Below are 20,297 nucleotides of genomic sequence, written 5' to 3' on the forward strand. Positions count from 1 at the left end.
ACTTAAATCGTCTCTTCCAATACTTCGTTTCATTTCTTCTTCTTTTTTTTTTCTAGCTGTACATATATTATATTATTACGTGAAAAAAAAAACTATAATACTATTTCAAGCGAAACGTTTCGCGATTTCCAAAAATCGGGTCGTTATATATATACACACACTCACAAAGGGTCAAACAACAGCATGGATCTTCGCTCTTACGGTCGTCCTGTCGGACACAAACAAAATAATAAAAAAGGGAAAATCGCGATTGGGGGTAATAGAGATGACGATGGTACTGAGGATAATAATAATTCTAATACTTAAGAATTAATATAACCAATGTGAAAAACAGATTTCAGCGAAGCTATATTATATTATATATATATATATATATATATTGTAAAAAAATTCCTATATACAAGAATAAAGTTAAGGCTCCAATTTTTACCAAAACAAAACATCTTTACAGCCTTTTCAACGTCCTCGTGATGCAATTTCCACGGAAATCTAACAACTAATCAACGTTTGTAAACAAACAATGCGGAACAATGATCGAGGGAACGTAACGATTGACTTTGCTCGCGGTTTTAATCAGTCAGCTTGATCCCAGTCTACCTTAAATAAAGAAACGTCAGTATTATTATCAATATTCCACATACTGATAATAATAACAATATAATACTGATAATAATAACAATAATAACTACATACTGATAATAATAATGACGTTATTATTATTACTATCATCGTTTACGTAGAATCTGATCCGAGCAACCGATCAACTATGAGTGGCAATTATCGAACGATAAATACAATCAACTAAGTTTCAAATCACAACAAACATCTTAGACAACAATTCCACGAATTCAATCGCAGCGTTCACTTTCAAATATTATTTTCTCATCGTCCTCAACGCTCCCTGTCGATGGAGAAACGAGGCCTTCCCAAATCCTCTTCCGGTAACAGAGGTATGTACCTAGTTCTGGGATCTTTCTTTCTCTCGTAGGCGTAAGGGAAGACCATGCTTCTCCTAGTGGAGCTTCTCGTTTCCTTTTCGGGTTCCTTCGGTCTGGGGATTCTCTGAATATTCGAGCGGGTCGATACGCTAGGACGAGGTTCCGTAGCGACCTCAGGGCTCGTCGACGACGACTCCCTGGTGTCTTCAGCGGTCAGAGGTATATACTTCCTCTCCTCTTTCACCAGAGTAACGGCGTCCCTCGAATCACTCTCGTTGCTCTTCGTTATTTCAGGTTCCTCTTGAGCTTGGACGGTGTCCATCTTGCCAACCGTGGTAGCGCTAGCTTTGCCGGAGGTATTACGCTCAGGATCCTCGTCCTTCGTCGTGACTGGCACCCAGTCGTCTACCTCCGGCCCGAAGCTACTGCTTTCTAAATTTTCATACCTCTGCGTTGACCAATTGTAATTCGTGTTCTCCCAGCTGAGGGATCTGGACACGTTGAAATGTCTCCTGGAGACAACGTTGAAAGACGCGGACGGTCCTATAGGGATCCATTCCTCGTTTTCCTGACTCCCATCCAGCCTTCGAATCCCCGACTCCGACGAATTTGACCTAGCTTTCTCTGGAGTGACATCCTCGACTGTCGCTGGCACCTCCGCCGACGCGTCCTCGAAAGGACCCTCGTTGGAGGCTGCTATATTGGACACGGATTCCGTGTTACTGTTCAGCTGATCTTGATTCGCTTCCACGTCTCGATTATCCTCGGCAGATATCTCGCCCAACCGCGGAAAGTACTTGGGTTCCTCGTACCTCGATCCAGTAACGAAACTAGGAGTGTACTGTGATATCAGAGGTAGAAGTGTCTGCCTAGCGTACCTTTCTGCTTGCGCGAGGATCCCTGCCAGTCTCTCAGGAAGGAACTGAACGGTGAAGGACCTGGTCGTGGAGGAAGTCTCTTGTATCTCATCCTTCTGCTTCTCGCGAGGGTGGACCTCGTTCCTGGTGTTCTGTCTGGCCGAACGTGGCCTGAGGATCGGCTCGGTGATCACTGGGAGTTTCAAGGACCTCCCAATTTCCTTCTTACCGACTTGAAGCACTGGTTCGCGGATCTCCGTCAGCAACTCCGTGGTTGCCTCCGACGAACGATCGGAAGACGGTGCTTTCGGGAAGAAATTAGGGCCCGAGAATCCTCTGCCTCGTTCGGAGTCTGTATTCTCCAAGGAATTGGAGTCCCCGTCGGCTGAAATGTCGAGGATGTTCCAAGGATTCGAGGTGCTGCGACGAGTGACGGAGTCCTCGAAGCTGTTGGGCTTGAAGCTCTCCTTCCGTTCGATCACGCGCAGGTTTTGCTCTTTCGTGAAGGGACCCAAGCCTTTCACCGTGGACGAGGACGACGGTCGCTCTTTTGGGAACGTTTCCACCGTGAAACTCTCTTTAGGTTCGTAGTTGTGCTCTTTGGTGAACGGGCCGATGCCAACCTGCTTCTCCTGGAGCAGACGCTCCATGACGACTGCTGTCGTCGAGTTGTCGGCGTCCGTGGGCACGTTGCACTCGCCAGGGAAGAGAGGCAGGTAGACGGGCTTGCCGGACTCCAGGGTCAAGCCTTTCCTGCAGACGGAGAGACTCTTCCCGAAGCTGTCGATGATGGCCACTTTGTCGATGCTCCAGGACACCAGTCCTGAGGAGATCCAGCCGCTGTAGGCGGTGTATTTGATCTGCAAAATGAATAGGTACAGTCAGTCCCATAAGTACTCGCACCATCTATGTTCATTGAAGAAGTTTGTCTAAATTAAATGATATGCTTAATATTTCCAAATAAATGTTTCGTTATGAATATGTATATGAATAAATTTTGCACATGTATATATAATGAAAAATTGATATGGGAACATTAAACCTATCATTTAATTTGGACAAATTTCTTCGATAAACATAGAAGGTACGAATATTTATGCGACTGGCTGTAGATAGATAGATAGATGGATCTAATGCTAAGTCAGAATATACAGAGATTTACACCCTGAAGAGTACCCACCCACCCACAAGACTACTAACAGTTAGACGCTGCGGATCTTTCAGCGCTCACCTCGATAGCGTCCAAACTCGAGATCGCAGGATGCGGCACGACGATCTTCTGAAGAACCGATCCAACCAATAGCTCCTCGTCCTTGCGCGTCATGGCGAAGCTATCGTTGAAAGAACCCTCTCCGACCAGAGTCACCTGCAGTTTCCCGTAGGTCTTGGTCGGCCTCTCGCTGTGGCTGTTGTAGACCTTCACCTGGTACTGGTGAGCGCAGAAGGGTTCCTCGTCCCTGGTCAGTAAGTAGAGTTGCCCTCTGGCTGGGGACTCGTCGCTGTAGTAGCCCATGTCGCCGCACGGTCTGCCCATTCCGTTCGATCCGCAGGGGAAACAGTCGCCTTTGAGCAAACCGTCGTAGCCTCGCTCGCAAGGAAACGCTGGGAAACGGCATTTGGGGCTAACCGAGTCCGTGAAGAGCTTGTAAGCTCGACGATGGTTGCACAGGGACCTGCCCTCCACGGCGCTTGCTGTAACCAATGGAGAATTTACGATGCTAAACTTCCGAGAATTGCCGGATAAAATATTGGGTCGTCTGGAAAGTCCATGTTGATTTTTACTACGACGCGGACTTACACCAGATGATGTCTGACACTGCGCCCAGAAACAGATTCGAGCAGCCTGTTTGCATCCTGCCGCCGTTAGGGTAGAAGTCCACGTCGCCCATGGGTTGCCAGGAGCCCAGCCCACCGAGCAACAGTTGCTCACCGTTGCTGTGGATCACGTCGACAAAGTTTGCGTCGGTTTCGTCGAGCCTGGCTCTCGGATCCTGGGACTCGAACAGCGGCCCCGCAGGATCCAGCCCTGTGGAAAGATCACTTTTTTTAAAAATCGTCTTCGGTACATTGTTAAATCTAGAAAGACGGAAATTTAGAAGATATCGATGCAGATATCGAAAAAAACGTGTCTTTTATGTTTGTCTGTGGCCTTGTAGGTGGAAAAGTGAATGCTGTTGTTGCATATTAGCGTCGTAGAGGAAAGAACACTTTCCAAGAGCTTGTAAAAGTCTCCCACGCGTGTCGATCGAGGAAAACTCAGCGTGTTTATTTCACGCTCTTTTTGCGGATGTCCTTGTTACAGTTTCAAAGTGAACGGTAGTAAACTAATCGATCACCCATAGATTGCTACTTAATAGTACTATGATTTCTGTTATGTAACATTGCAACTGAGAAACGCAGGAATTCATAAGCATACATTATTGCTGTATGATTAACCCAATTTGCTAGCTGGAGCATTGGAAGCCTACTCTCAACGATTTCGTAAATTGCAGCTCGAGCCGTGGCGACGCGTCAACAAAAAGTGCAATGAAATCCAACGATCGATGCATTACAACATTGTAAATGTTTCCACTTAATCGGAGATGCAGGGTATGTCCCAACGAGGCCCCTTTTACTGGTCCAGACGTGGGTTCCCAAGGACAACAGGATTGGACGGGCGTTTGCGCCGCGTTGCGTAACTCGAGTTCAATAACTGGAACTTTGATCACACCTCAACGAGCTCGGTAATGTCTCAAAAGGAACGGAGTAGTAAACTGTGGAGTTTGATTTGTCGGAACAGCGAATTGGAAACTTTTACTCTGGACGACACAGTCTAAACGTACTCGTCGAGTAAATGGAAGGAAATGACGCGGAGTAGATCCAAGGGAAGTGACACGTGTTTGAGTACCTGTGATTCTGGAAACGTTGGCCAATTCAGCGCCAGCAAATCCAGCCACGTGAGCGCCGAGGCTGAATCCGATCAGATGAACCCTCTCTAAGGGCACGTTCAAACTTCTAATTAACTTCGCCAACTGCCTGCCTACCAAACGAGTATTGGCGGCTGCTCTTACATAGTTTGGAACTGCACTTCCTGGACCCCAATCGACGCACACTGGAAATTGATTTCATGTAAATACAAGAAGCAGAGGAGTTTGAGAAGTATGGTGGAGATTTTTCAAAAAGCGGAGTTGAATCGATTTGTGCAGCGAACTACCGATGTATATCGTTACTGGTAAACGCAATAGTAAGGTCTGAATTGTCGCAAACCTATATTGCATTCGTGCACCGTCATCAGGGCGGACCTCATCTCGTAAACCCAGACGTGATCGCAGCTGGACCCGAATCCATGAACGATCACCTTGGTGGGTAGATCGGGATCTATGGCACGATGCGCGTTATCGTTTATATCATCTGCAGGAACTTCCATCGGGATCGACCTCGCCTTTCTGCTCCCGTACACTAAAAATCTGTAACAATACCGATTTACGACCTTGCCACAAACCAAAGAATTATTTGAACGCACATCGAAAGTTTCTGTCCGTAACGTAACTATGATTAGAAAGTATGGAGTTTATTAATAGAATCGGAATTTCTTGGCTCATCTGCGTCAATTGTCAACAAATATTTGCACAACTTGACTCACGCAACTGACCAAACATTCTTCTGCGCACGAAGGTGTAAGGGAAATAGTGGCAAGAAGATTGTGCAACTGGTCGCAACGTTCAGAAATGAATATTATTTCTTTAGAGAAATTGAGTATGAAGCTGCGGATTACCTAGTGCCAACGTCTTTCGGGGGCGACGGGAGCATCTCCAAGTAGCTAAAGGGCCCCGTGTCCTCGAAGCAGCCGACATCCTCGTAGCAGACCTTCGAGACCTCCCTCTTCGCCCTGTGGCTAAATTTCTTGTGCAGAGTCCATTGCTTCATCGACTCAACGACAGCTCGAAAAATTTCTGCATCGTTCTTCTCGTCTGCGGACTCGTCGAGTGGCGTTGGCCACCCTTGACTCACCGCAGGATCTCCTGGAAAATCGAACGTTCTGGTTATTTTCAAATTTTACAGGCCGCACTCGATCGAAATGAAATTTAACCGAGTTCAATGATGCGATAATGAATTAAATAATTAGTCAACTATAAATGTAATTTTTCGATATCGCCAAACGAAAGATTACACAACCAACGAGCAACGCAGGCGTTTAATGGGACAGTTTTACAAGCAATCGATTCGTTAATTGTTCGTAACAGCGCACTAACGAGAGTCAAAATTCTCGCGGCAGTTGCACGCATCGTGGATCGGATTGATAGATCCGTGCGAACCTTTTTGTAACGGGTTCCTCGGCTGGTTGCGCCGTTATTAGCATAACGCCTGGATAACAATCTTCTGGAGCGCGATGCCATTTTACTCTCCTCCTGTCTTCCCTGCTTCAGAACCGAACGACGCCGGAAGACGTCGATAAAACGCGGGAACCGAGCCATGGCGCTTCCTTTTTCCCCAGGGCGTTGCCTCCTGGTGCATCGTAGCGTGGGAGCGAGGGTCTGGTGGACCAGAACCACAGCGATCGAAGCATCGACGAGCTTCGACCAAATATCGGGGACACCGAGCGACCAACCTGGCCGCTAACTGTACGCGTCATCCGCGTAGCCGCATCTGCTCGGAACCGATAGTCGTGAGAAGGGAAAGTTAGATGATCGATAGAAGTCGAGCTCGCAACTCGTCGAAAAGCGCTAGGAAATTGCTGGTAAGCGTCGCGTGATCGATCGTGCGACGATCTAGGAAATCGAATGACTTTTTAAATGTCTTTTCAATGAAATTTTTTAATTAACACGTTGATCTCCATGTCACCCATATATAAGTGACGGTGCTTTCCACTGAAGAACTACAAACAACGAATTCTGGAAGTCAAGCAACTTCAAATGAATTCAAATGAAATTCGTGAATTTTGATAAAGTTACAAAAGTAAATACCACGATAAATCTTTGATTATGTAGTCCTCTACAGTTTAAATAATATTTAATACCAGCAGAAATGTTCGAGAATATTTATCCAGTCTCTTCCAACCAGTCTTCGCGCCTTGACAACTAAGAAACTACCGAAAAAAAAAAAATGCATAATCGAAGGAATAAAGTGGTAAAGAATGACACAGCGAGTCGTGGATGTCGGTCGTGCTGTTGCCACGGTACCGATTCCTTTCCAGTCCAAAGTGTCAAGTGCCCGGTGGAAAAATCGCTGGCACCAGTGGCGTGGAGATTGCAGGTCGAAGAGTCGCGGATCGAGATTGTGACCGTCTCCTGAACTTACGGCCTACATTTGCCACCAGTGGAAAGAAAACTCGAAAGGAAAACGAATCGCGTGTTACTGGGAGGAATACTCGTCCGAGGAACGGGTTCCCTCGCGAGTACAGGCGACGAGCGTGCCAGGTTTTCATTAATAAACGGTGCCCGAGGTCGAAACGAGTTTGACGAAAAGGATGGAGACGCTTTGGGATCACTCTGGATATAGGATATTCTACGCATTTGATATTTACCAAGTGAAATTTGTAACTTCCGAGGCTGCCAGGCGCTCTGATCTACAAGTTTGCACGCAGAAGGGAAACGTGATGCCGCGACTCTATTTCAAGAAGTAACATCGATTAAAAACGCTTTTCGCTGCCTACGTGGACGGTCGCCTTCGTGCGACTGAGCTTCGTGTAAAACTGAGCTAAGAGTACAGTTACATTTGTAAACGTTCGCACCTGATGTCCTCGCGACCAAAATAAATCGAGGAGTGAAGCAACGAGTGAAGAAAGTTTTCGTATCGGTGAGTTGCGGGCCAGGCGAGATAAGAAAGAGAAACTCTTTTTATTGGTCTACCGGCAGTGAGTTATCGAAGACAAAAGTACCATTTCAAATGTCATCGTCTCGACACGGAAGCGTGCCTGAAGAAGAAAGAAATCTCTTTCTTTGGTGCTTACTGCTGACTTTTGGATCGTACCGATACTTTCCTCGTTAGATAGAAATCGGGGCAGAAATCGAGTGGAGGCGGCGTCGGCGTCGACATCCACGGGTCGTCCCATGGGTGAACCGATCGGACCAGTCTCGGGTCGGGTGAAATTTGGAAAAAGAAAGCCAGGAGCTCGAAGGATTGCGGACCGTTAATGGACAGCTCGATCGGAGAGCGGTTCGAGTTACTGCAGTTTTTATACGCTAAACAACCACCGTGTCTAGCAGAAGGATTGCGGTCTCGAGCGAGGGAAAAGGGAAATCAGGACTAGCTGACGCCTAGCTGGCTAGTCTCTCGATCTATCAGACATATTGCCTCTGTTGACACTTTAATAACATAGACTCTTTTATTCCGGCACTTACTGACCACAGCTTATTAACACTAAACGTACCAAGCGTGGGACTCTTTTAAAGTCCTTATCGTACATTCACGAGCAATACTCGCTCAAATGAATTCTTTATGGCTAAATGATATAGAAATACAGTTGTATATTCAGAGCCTCTTTTAACTTATTAAAGTTAAGAACTTCTTTCTATAAACATCAACGTTTATTTCACAAGAAGTCAAATGACCCCTCATAGTAACAATAAGTATATGTAAAGTCTCGATACGTTTAGTGATAACCCTTTTCACTCTGAATTTTCTGATTTCGGTACATTTTTGTCGAACCTCACTCGACATAGGATCGCAAAGGGTTAACCGCCATTTCTACTCAATTCGAGAAAACAGACAAGGGAAGATTCGAACGACCTCCAACCATCCAATGAGTCTTAAAAGATATCAGAAGAGTCTCTATTAGAAAAGAGTCTTTCCACCTAGATTGTTGAAACCATAAATGGCAAATAGAGGGTTGACGTGGCCTAGGATTACCCAGGGATAAGAGGCTGCGCCCCAGCTAGGTCTAGCGCACTCTGTGTCAAGGTTCCTCCGGCGATGACGAGCGAACCTGACCGTTTTACGCTGCCTCAATGATAATTACATACATACGTGCGCAGACGAGACGTCGAAACGAAAACGAAGCCGACGATGTCGAACTCAAAACCCGAACGCGATGTTTCTCGGCTCTTTCGTCGATCATTGTTGAGCAAACTTGGCGAAATCTAGCAATTACACCTGCGACTATTGTGACACCGGGAGACCTCGAGTGGAACAGCTGAGGCAAACGTTGAATCTAGAGTTTCGCCTGTTCTAACAAATCGTCGCTCTATAAATAAAATCGTCGCTAACTTAATTGCAAAGTGTGCAGTTCAAAGCGAATGAGACTTCAAATTTAATCAACATCGCGTGTCTGTTGCTTCGACAGCTGGCAATCGAGTGTCTAATTGCTGTCAGTCTGTCGCAATGGTTATTAGAAAGTAGTTTACGAAGGAAAAAAAACAAACTTTGAAATCGATAACGCCAATCGGAATGATATAATTAAAAGATTTGTTTATTCCTAGAACGAAATGCGCGAAAGTAATTGCTGACGTTAATAATCGTTTCGAACTGTAAAACGAGATTGAGTCCTGACAGGGCTTGCGAAATGCAGTAATCATGCGCCCACGAGAGTCGTTAGGTAGTTTGCGGACCGTGTATCCTGAAACGACGGACAAACGCAGAAATAATAGGCGACAGCTCGACCAGACGGGGAACACGAGAAAAATAAACTGTTAGAAGGCCCTTCGTCGTGATTCGCGAGCGAATTCCATACGAATCGTCGTTTACTAGGTTGACGGGTTTACATAATTTACGGAAAAAGTCTGAGGCGATTACGAAATACGGGGAACATTAGGTCTGAAATTGGTATTGCTGTTCGCGTTGACTTTTTATCATCCGACATCCGCATTCGCGACTCGTTAGGGTAAATAATGAGTCGAACGTTTTGATTAAATAAATTACCAAAATTGGAATAAATTTCAGCACGCGATACATCGTTGTTAGATTTAAATTAATTGAAGTGGTAACCGCAGGTATAGACGTGTAATTGCTCAACTAGGACTCGCTCGAATAAAGGATTCGTTTCTCAACTGCAATTCGTAAGATTAATTAAAGTGCAACCGGAGAAAGGCGTTTATGATTGACTCGGGCCATGTAAGCAATCAATTCTGCGCGGGTAATTCTCGTCTGACTGAGACGAAGCTTTCGAAATCGCTTTTGGATAGTGCTGGCTCACCTTCATTAGCCATATAAGCGAGCGTACTCGCGCGGTTTTACGGATGTACCGCATGTACGTTCGCAATGTCGTAACCCATAGTCTATGAATCGATAATACGTTGGTTTAATAATGTTATAGTCCTTTGGTAATCGAAAGGAGCTAGGAATAATCGTATTTTATTTTTGAAGATGCTACGTACCAGAGTATAAAATATACTCCACATACAGTTTGCATAGTTTTTCAAACTAATTCAAACATTTCAGGCTTCATTGTTAGAGAGTTAACGCCATTTGACAACGCGATCCGACTCGAGCTTCCGGGATTACATGCTCGTGCTATTCTGCTTTCCGATCACGTTAATTATGCATAGCGGTTGTGCTCCTTACATTCTGTAAAAGGCTCAGAGATACAAAATGGACATTCAATTAGGAAAAGCCACGCGTCGGACAACCGAGACAGATAAAGCGACAGGCGGTGCATCAATCTCGAGTTTTAACGGTACACGAACACTTTGCAAGTTCGCTGCAACGGGATTTCTTCGGACGCCGTCTTCTGTATTGTTACGATGACGATTTTCCTGTCCGGTTCCTGACACGGACTCGCGACGTTCTAAGTTCATTCGGCGCGTAAGTCTCGCGTAATGGAATCACGGTGCCAGCGAATACGCACGGCGCTCTGGTGATTTCAACGCGTGGCAGAGTATCACTGCAGACCGACTAGCGTTATGAAAATCGAAAGTATACGCAGTGGCATTGAAATCACCGCTGCGATACCTATTCGAATATATCTATAAAAGCATGGTTTATCCGAGGTTTATTTTTCAATTTTTCTTAATTCAAATTTTCAAAATTCTTCATTGTTTACATTGCGACGATATCCACTCCATTTCGCTCTAATTGGGTCGAGACATTTCGATCAATTTTACGCTCGCGAGACGCTCGTGACTGTGTGCAATTTTACTGCGAGCAATCTTCCGCGGTTATTATGATCCTCTGCAATAGAAAACTGATAAACCATTTCGTTGGACCGTGCGAACAGGGACAACCATTCACGCTGGTATCCAATTAGAACACACCCAGATAACAAATCTCGGCCAAAGATTTACTTCAGATGATGCACAACTCTATTTACCAACGGTTTTGCCGCGCAGTTTTACGTAAGTTATTACGCGCCGACAAAAGCGACGGGAGACGAGCAACAAAAACAGAGCAGACGCAACAGTTGCGGCTTACAAACGGCTGTACGATCCCTCATTGTGCATTGCGATTATCAAGCATCCGGATCGCTTTCAGCGGATGGCGTGTATGTATGTTCGACGGATTTCCACAATGGGGCAACCTTTTCGCGTTGCAGGAACAACAATGCCCCAACGGACGCGTTTCTCGCGCGAAAGAATACCGAGAAGTTCGCCGAATGTGGGTCACTGAGTCTGCTCCCTGGTGAACTGGTTCCCACAAAGTGTTTGATGAGTCTCGTTTTGCCAATGACGCTGCAAACTCGTGAAACGTCCTATCGAGACGCTTACCCAGAAGCCACGAATTGATATACCCAATGCTTCATTTTTTTATTTAAGTATTTGGAATATTATCGATACCCACGGAAGCTCGACGGAATATACAGGATTTTATCCACGCTATCGATATTCGCTGTGGGCGAGCAACGGCCAAGGTAGACCAGGTCGGTGAAGGGTCGGTCGTAAGCTCGGATAGTGGCACAGTTTCCAGCGTGCCGGGGTGAGTGAACTCTGCAGTGTTTTATCTAGCGATCGGTGAGCCGGAGTACCTCTCGTCGTCTCGCAGCTCGCTTCTTTCTCTCGAATCTCGTCAATTCACTTTTCGTGACCCCAATTACGGGCTCGCTGAGAGACTGGACCCACGTCTTTTCCCCGGAGGCCCGTTCGAGCGACTAACTGGGCATTTACGATAGGAAACGTCGAATCTGGAACCGTTATACCGATACTCCTGTCTGGTACGGATAGTTCTCGGCGCGCCGTCCTCACGCCTCTCTCTGTATAAAGAGAATTCCTGGCAACGTTGGGCACCCGTTACGAAACTTTGATTTTAAGATAGAATGTATTATTTTCGAATTTCTTTTCAGATCGAATAGATTAAGAAGAGAAATTGTCGAAAATAGTTTCTTTTTTGGAAACTTTTACTCATTTTAGATATATATGTATGTTTGTTCGTTTCCAAGGGCAATTGAGAAAGTTGATTTTTCGTACTCCACCGCAAGTTCCACAAACTTATAATGCACACTTCATGCACCGGACCATGGTTTCCATACGTGCTTCATTGCACAAGAAGTCAAACCAGTCTCCTCGTTAAAAGTAACGATGGTATCTGGTGAAGTAACTTACAAAGTCGATGGTACACTAAGATAAAATTGACTCGTGCATGCAATTTGACTTCTTTATACTCGCAAAATAACATTTCAATATTGTTGAGCAATTTAAACGACCCATCGGTGATTCAAATTAGAGCTAAAACGTTACGTAAATACTATGATCAGCGCGTTGCTTAATCAACGTGATAAGATGGATGGATAACGAGCTTGTCAACCATGACTTGGTAATTGACACGATTCAAGAAAATTGTGGTGGTACGATTGAGATATCGCGATGGCTGTTAAAAAGATATCAATTTAATCTATCGAATAAGAATGTAAAGAAAAACGCAAGGAAAAAACAAAGGAGTTTGACACTTGAAAGAAAGCGATCCAACCTTTTCTGCCCTCGGAGAGTCGAGGATGTGGCAATTGGGATCGCAGAAGCGAAACGTAGAATTCCAAGACGCGGCTTAGTCATGGGGAAAAAGAGAAAAATAAAGAGAAAAGGTGTGTAACACCCCGGATCCACGCCTCCCACAAAACGAATCGCGTTTGCATCTGAAAGGATCCACACGGAAAGTGGACGCACCACGTGGCAATAATGGCAGATGAAAGTTACCGATCCTCGGAGCTAGCACGCCTTTCTCGATTCTCGTTTCACCGTTGACGAGGATATATAATAAACCTTGTCTCAAGGTCTCGGTCTCGCGGCAATTGGCTCCGCGAGCGTAATCAGATCAGGCTAGTCGTCAAAACACGACGTCTTCCGTCGTTATTCTATTTTCTACTAGAAAAGTCAAAAGTGAATGAAAATAAGAGGCAACAATTGCATGTATCATTTATCGTTTACTTTGTGCTGCGATCGAAAGGCTGTTGAACGAAGCTGCTCCGTTGGTATCGCGAAAAGAAATACAGGACAGTCCCAAATTAAGGGGAACGGGTAAGTAGAATGAGGACGGCTGACTACAACGTCTGACCCAGTACGCCTCCGCGGAGGATCTTTGTTCGTCTATAGAATAGATTCGAAATAATTCTGACGCGAAAGAAAAAGTGAACTATTCTTTTCAGCGCGTGAAAATTATGCGTAATTATGCGAAGATGTGTCAGGACTGTCGAATCCCTTTTGTTCGTTTTGGCGCAAGGGGACGATTTATTCCTGTCAGGTCCAGAAGAGTTAAATTGGAGTGCACTAATCGATCTGGTGGGGACAGAGTCCAAGGTCGTCGGCATACAATAAAAAATTACAGTCATTAAACAGGAGAGAGTTGCCTAATGCGTACTGGGCGCCTAATTCGCGTTTCACTTTCTTTACTATTACTGAATGCAAGCACACTCTCGCAAAATGGCGGTGTGTGTACACCAAAAGTTGATTACATGATCTGGTAGCTTAAAAAAATCTAACGATAACAATTTTGAGCGGTAGTATGGAAGATACAGTATCCTAAATGGTACGAATTAAGCAACTGCTCCTTTGTTTTGATCCAGAGGATCATTTGTAAGTCAACCGAGTCGCGAAGCGTCCCATAAATTATGGGATTAAAAGGAAGAAAGTAGGAAACAATAATGGTCGATGACGCCTATCAGTTGGAACGGAATCGTGAACAGCTCTCACTAGCCAGATGGATGAATTTCTAACCGGAAGGCCGCCGCTTAAAGAGGAAGACAACAAGAACGGGAAGTCCACAATAGCCGCGATACCATGCTAGTTCTTTTGCAATTTACGGGACACGATGGCCGTTCGCCTTGTTTCGAATGTTTACCGCGTTTTTGCGCTCCCATTCCGCCCCACCCCCGGAAGTCGTCGTTTATACAACTTCTCGACGAAAGCTATGCACTCCTAATTCCGACTGTGGTCCAATTATGTCTTGTCATCTTGTCATTGTTCTTTCTCTACCTTGATCCACCTGGTATTATCGTTCCATTTCTTTTAGAGGTACTACTTTTAATTTCCTGAGTATAGCGCTAGAGCAGCTCGAACTACTCTTCGACAGCAGAGAATGATTCGTGACGCGAATGGAAAAAGGAAACGAACCGCGTTCACAAGAGAAAGTGGCTAAGTACTGACTTCGGCTCTAGAAATTCTCGACCTCTACCTACGCGCATCCGAGCACGCGTGAATGCGTCACACGGAGGGCGGGGCGATCTCGAATGATTCGAGTACTATTCAAATTTTTAACATTCGAGTAGCGCTGGAACAGTCAAGTATTCCAGTAGCGTTGCAACAGTATTCGAGTGAATACTCGAATAATTGAATATTCCATTCGAATACTATTCGAGAGTTCGAGTACTCAACTTTTAAAGCATCATTCCACTCGAAATTCCCTCGAGTACTCGAGTCCAGAAAAATGCGACAAGCAACACCGTTTCCACTGCAACTCGTCGATCGTGTCGCTCGAGATATCGCGTTTGCCAATCCAGCTGCTATCTCCTGTTTCCTTGGCCTTTCGCTCATTGTGCGAAAGTGTGTTAAGCCACTCTGGGGCCGAGAGATTGGGACAACGTCTTGATCGCTGATCCTATTACTCTTTCTTTTTCCCGAACTAGACAAACTCGAGAGCCACGACCAAACTATTTACTTGGTTCAGTATCTTCTCGTCATCTTTCAGAAATCTCTCGTGTGTCGCAACTTGATCATCGAACACGAGAGAAAAAAGAAACAAGGTCGAATCGATCGTACGAGGGATTGAATAATCAGAAGGACGAAGTGTGTCGCGATCAGAGCATTTCGAACCTTCTTAATTACGAGGCAGGTGCTCAGGTATTTGGCGGAATCTAAAATTTCGTCATTCGTGCGGAATTTTCAGGATGAGTAATAATGTTGAGAGAGAAGACAAGAATTTTGGCACCTCTTTTTCTCGATACTTGAACAGGTGTTCCCTTGACGTCGTTCAGATTACAGTTCGTTATTACGCTATAAAAAAAATCCTTAAGTGACGTTCAAATCGAGTGTAATTGTACAAGTTGAGGCACGTCGACAATGATTTGACAAATTTTGAAAATTTTGAGCGATAAAAGTAAAGAAACGAGTCAGCGAGTCCAGATACGTACTGCATCGCTTTGGATTTAAGTAGATTATAGAAGTCCGCTCGAAGGGGAGAATCTTTGTTTCGGAGGACTCGAGGAATGCGTCCTTGGTCCACCGAGGGGAAACGACTTTGCGGATGTAGCCATCGTCCAATCGTATCGGCGTGTGGGCCTCGTGACAACGTTTCACGGTACACGAGCACAGTAAAAAAAAAACCTTGAAAAAGATTTGCACGCAAACGATACCGGAAAGAAATTATGCGGTCGACGTCCGTCTCGCGCGAACAACGGTGAACAATGTTTAAAAAAGGCCATTTTTTCGTTGTACTTGTCAGAAACGAAACAATTTTACGTAATATACGTATATTAAATTCAGCTCGTAGCATGCTTGGAATGACAAGTGAAAGGTTAATAACAATCCGCGTTAGTGCTCGTTTTACTCGCGAAAAATTTCGAAGGAATATTTTCATGGGATATTGCGCCGCTGTATCACCTTTTACCTCACCCACGACACGTACTTAACGCACGTCGCATCTCGTCGCGCGACGAATAATAGGAGTGTCATTGATCTCGAAACAATCACCGAAGCCTTGACGTTGCACGGATCACGCTGCGGACGTCGGTTCTCGAATCGCGACTGCTTCTTCTCACGTTCCGTTTCTCCTCCATCGGTGTCGATAATCAGAATTGGGACCTTACGATTACAATTTTTCCCCATTGACGTTGCAACGAATGACATTTCCAGCTGGCTGACGGCGACGACACCGAAATCCCCCGAAGAAGCCTACGGCAATTATGCTCGAGATGCGCAACGACGGAAAAGGGAAATAGCTGGTTGTCCCCTGCTGGCTGTGGAACGGTATTTCAAAATTACTTTGCACCTCGATGAACAGCGGTCAAGCTGCTCGACGTAGGTCTGGCTTGGTCGTCACAATCTCTGGACGCGTCGCGTAACTTTCCAATTGATCGATGAAATCAAACTTGGCCAGCGAATAACCTTAGAATTAATAAGATTAATCGTTTACGGTCTTAGCTCTTTAGTACCCTTGGATTTAAGGCGTGGTCCTCGTGCGTTTCCAACGGGATAAATGATTAAAGATCCGATGAAAGTAGCTCGAGGATGTTCGCGTATCGATGAATCATTCTTCTATGAACGGTAACGCAACAGCGACTGAGCAATCAGGAAATTTTAAGAGGTCTTTCCTATGACGAGCAGGTCGAAAGCGGTCGACCATTTTGGGACGCGTGAGCCACCTTGGCAGAGAGAAATTACTCACGCCGGAGAAAGGCGTACGAATCGTAGAATTCTAGCCGAAAAAAAGGTCAGATCCGCCATGAGACAGTTTGACAAACGGGATCTGTGTCATCTATGTTAAAAGAACTAACGATAACAGATTAACTCCTTGGGGACAAATGTCGGCAAATAGCCGTCCAAAGACGCTCGCTCGCAAAGGGTTAAAGAAAAAAATTTTCTTTCCCAAACGGGGTCAAAAGTTTCATTTAGATATAAGAATGCACGCCTGTTAAAATTTATCGTTTTCTATTTTCCGACACACGTCCCCAAAGGGTTAAAACAGAGTAATTAGAGTGATCCTAGTTAATTTCACCACCCTGTAGATGCAGTGTAGGAGTACGTCGTGCGTATGTGCGTGCACGTAAGCTTTTTGTTGTGGCCGTGACCGTGAAACTGTAACCAGTTACTTTCCTCATCTCCAAAGAGCAACGCTGATCATGGTCCTTGCGTATGCGCTTCGGGTACAAGACAGAGACCATTTAGCATGAACAACTCCGAGATATTTTCTATAAAAACATTTTCACCAAGTTGGGAAATCCCAAGTTGTATCATTAATGGAAGATATTAATAGAATCCGTGAAGGATACAACGAGGAAAGATCGAGCGCACGCTCGCTCGCAACACTCCGCTTCTAATTGCTTCCGCCGATAATTAATTCGACACGTTTTCACGCAGAATCCACTTTGCGTATCAAAACAATGAAGATGATCCCTGCAAACTATCGCAAACGCTTTCTTTTTCAGTTACAGCCTACTTTCGACTCGCGTACAAATTCACGGACAGGAAAAATTTTATTCGAGTAATAAAAGAAATTTATTCGCGACTATAAAATTATGAAAATCGAGAAAATAAATACTCATGTGTAGATCTGATTGAAAGTGTTAGGAGATCTTTTGTAAAATTTTATAGAATATCTTGTACTTACGGGATTTTTTTTTTTTTAACTTATTTACTTCATTTTAAAAAATGATCCTCGCAACAGTTAGCGCAAGAAGACGCTCGGAAGCGAGGGGAAATTTGTTTGCGAGCTCCATGCGCGGGTCGGTCGCGGCATTTCGACAATTTGCATGAAGCGTGCATGTAATATTAGCGCCGTGAGTCGCTTTCACTGGTTGTAAAATAACTGCTGGCTCGGAGGATATGTTCACGAGATGCCCGTGAAATTGGTACCTAGACCGAGTTTCCATCTTGCTCGAAATCGACGCATTCCCTCGAGATCAAGAATCGAACGTTCCCAGATCCGGGATCGAAGAATCTCGATCGCAAAATTTCGACGCGCAAACTCTTAAAGAATTCTTTCTTTCGCTATCACGTATCTCGCTGTGGTTTCCAAATATTTTTGGAGGATGCTCTGGTAGGTTTAGTGTTAAAAAATATTACTGGTGACCGTATATTAAAATCACGGATTCTTTACCCTTTCGTATTAAAAGTTGGACGAATGTTTTTTTAGAAAATGTAGTTCACCCTGGGTGAAAATTTCCTCGAGCTACGCCCAGGGGGATCAAGTTGAAACGGACATCGGAGGACGGACGTCGGTTAAGAAACACGCTTAAAATTTAACACGACACCGCCAGTGACCTCAGCGTCCGATTACATGATTAAATAATTGTCCCCGATTCGTTAACGGTTCATACAACGGAATTCACGAAGTGTACGCAGAGGGAATGAAGAACCACCGTTTGCGGATCTTTAAAGTAAGTCAGACAAATACTTCGGACGTTTACTTCGAATGTACGCCTCTCGTTCGCACTTTGGCGAACAAAACTGATTCCATCGAAATAGATTATCAAATTTTAAATTTCCCTTTCTCGATGAAACAGGAGCGTCCCTTCGATAAAAAAAAAACAAATATTGAGAAACGAGGAATGGCGAAATAAAATAATTGCAAGGGGCATACCGTAGAGGCTGATCCATCCGAGTATCCAAAAGCTCAAGAAAATTTTGCCAATCATCTCACGATTCGTGGACCAGCCGGAAAGACGAGTTCCTCTTCTCAAAATTCCATCGTCCGTGTATCGGCGCGAAAATCCAAAGAAGCACGTGCTGCTCGCCGATTCGCCAGAAGGAATCTTCGAACCACGCGAAAGGTCAGCGAGCTTTCATCCTCCTGTTTGGTCGACGATCAATCGAAGGAACCGATGACGAAGCTATCCGAAATGTCCGAAAGCGACCAAAGGAATAAAGGACGATCGAGCTGGAGCCTCGGCGACTCGACTCGCGAGTTTCTATCGATTTCTCCTGGCCTTTCGTTGTTCGTGTCTCCGCCGCGTCCTTCGGGGTCGAATTTCGCGTTATCCTCTATTTTGCAATTTCACTTGGAAACGAATCGCGTTCCCTCGCACGCGATCGTCGCGGCTCAACGATCTACGCGCGACTTCGAGGGAGAGTAAAAATGTTACGAGGCAAGCATCGGAAACCAGATCGAATTCACGGAGTCTCTGTCAAAAAGACGCGATTTTCACAGCCGAACTCTTCAGCTCCTGCTGAGCTTTCTCCTTCTAACGACTCGAGGCACTCGGACGATCGACGATCCTCGAGCACGCCGCTCGAAGAGGAGTCTACGCGGGAGAATTTGTATTTAGTTTGAAACGAACTGATTCGATTTAATTTCTCTGCCAATTAAAGTAGCCCATCGAAACAGTGCTGACTATTATTGTCTGTAGAATGAAACTACATGTCCCCCGCACGTGCCACAATCGTTCACTCGACTTACGAAATTCGTCGCGAGGCTCGTCGATCGCAAATGATACGAACGTGTGCATGAAACGATCACATCATCGTTTCGTGGACGCGTTACTGAAACAGCGCGTGTTCCATGTCGTGAAATCGCCACCGATCCCGTCGCTCGTCCAAAGGAGCAGCTTATAATTGTAGTTTTACTTTGCAATTTATAATGTAAAGTAAGCTGACTCGAATTTAGCGGCTGGCCGATAAATTCCCGCGATTCATTGTCCGCGAATCGCTTTCGAGGCGATCTCGAAGCTCGATTTTCACGGAGCGGCGCACTCCGAGCAAAACGAGAGGCCTGGCGCGCCAGCAGAAACTAAGAGAGAGTTAGACTCGCGAAGCCGTCGTGCTACACCTGTAGGAACACCAGAGCTGCTACCTCGTGGCCTACTATAACAGAACTGTCTCCCACCATCGCTTTACCGCATCTCTTTACCTGTCATTCGCGAACTGGTGTTGTTTACACGCCCCACAGTGGGAGATTTGCATCGACAAGTTGGCCAAAAATTATCATACCACTCTAATCACCCTTAATTGACAGTACTTCTGAAGTAGTCAAAAATATTTATCCTCTTTCTGGATGCTCACGGTCGTCTCGAGTATTTTATTATTATACAGAGTGTCCCAGCATCGGTGGTACAACCGAGAAGAAGGTGATTCTACATGAAAAAACGAATCGAAAATAAGGAATAAAATTTTTTCATTTGAGGTTTTGTTCTCGAGAAAATCGATTTTGAATATTAAGCGAGTACGGGTACACTTAACTATCGCCTAGATAGATGGATCTCGATACAGACTTTAAAATTCACTCTAAATCCGTAGACAGAAATGAGCGATACAGCACATCATCTTGATACTAACGATATGAGTACTACTTATAAGTGACATATGACTTGTATCGGGATCCATCCATCTAAACCATAGTCGCGTGTACGCGTACTCGCTGAATATTCAAAACCGATTTTCACGAGAACGAAACTTCAAATGAACAAATTTTATTCTTTATTTTCGATTTGTTTTTTGTATGTAGAATCACCCCC

The 20,297-nt window shown here is 45.0% G+C and overlaps 1 protein-coding gene across 1 annotated transcript; it reads right to left on the reverse strand.

Moving 5' to 3' along the window:
* Nucleotides 1–39: 39 nt before the first annotated feature.
* Nucleotides 40–19,718, reverse strand: LOC128872772 (uncharacterized). The gene is made up of 7 exons (XM_054115789.1): nt 18,428–19,718; nt 5,550–5,796; nt 5,042–5,241; nt 4,683–4,886; nt 3,594–3,821; nt 3,027–3,487; nt 40–2,655 (listed from the first exon to the last, which is right to left on the reverse strand). The coding sequence occupies exons 1-7, from the start codon at nt 18,480–18,482 to the stop codon at nt 892–894; spliced, it is 3,159 nt and encodes a 1,052-aa protein (XP_053971764.1). The 5' UTR covers nt 18,483–19,718; the 3' UTR covers nt 40–891.
* Between the last annotated feature and the right edge of the window lie 579 nt (nt 19,719–20,297).

This window comes from Hylaeus volcanicus, chromosome 2, assembly GCF_026283585.1.
Source record: "Hylaeus volcanicus isolate JK05 chromosome 2, UHH_iyHylVolc1.0_haploid, whole genome shotgun sequence".
NCBI lineage: Eukaryota > Metazoa > Arthropoda > Insecta > Hymenoptera > Colletidae > Hylaeus > Hylaeus volcanicus.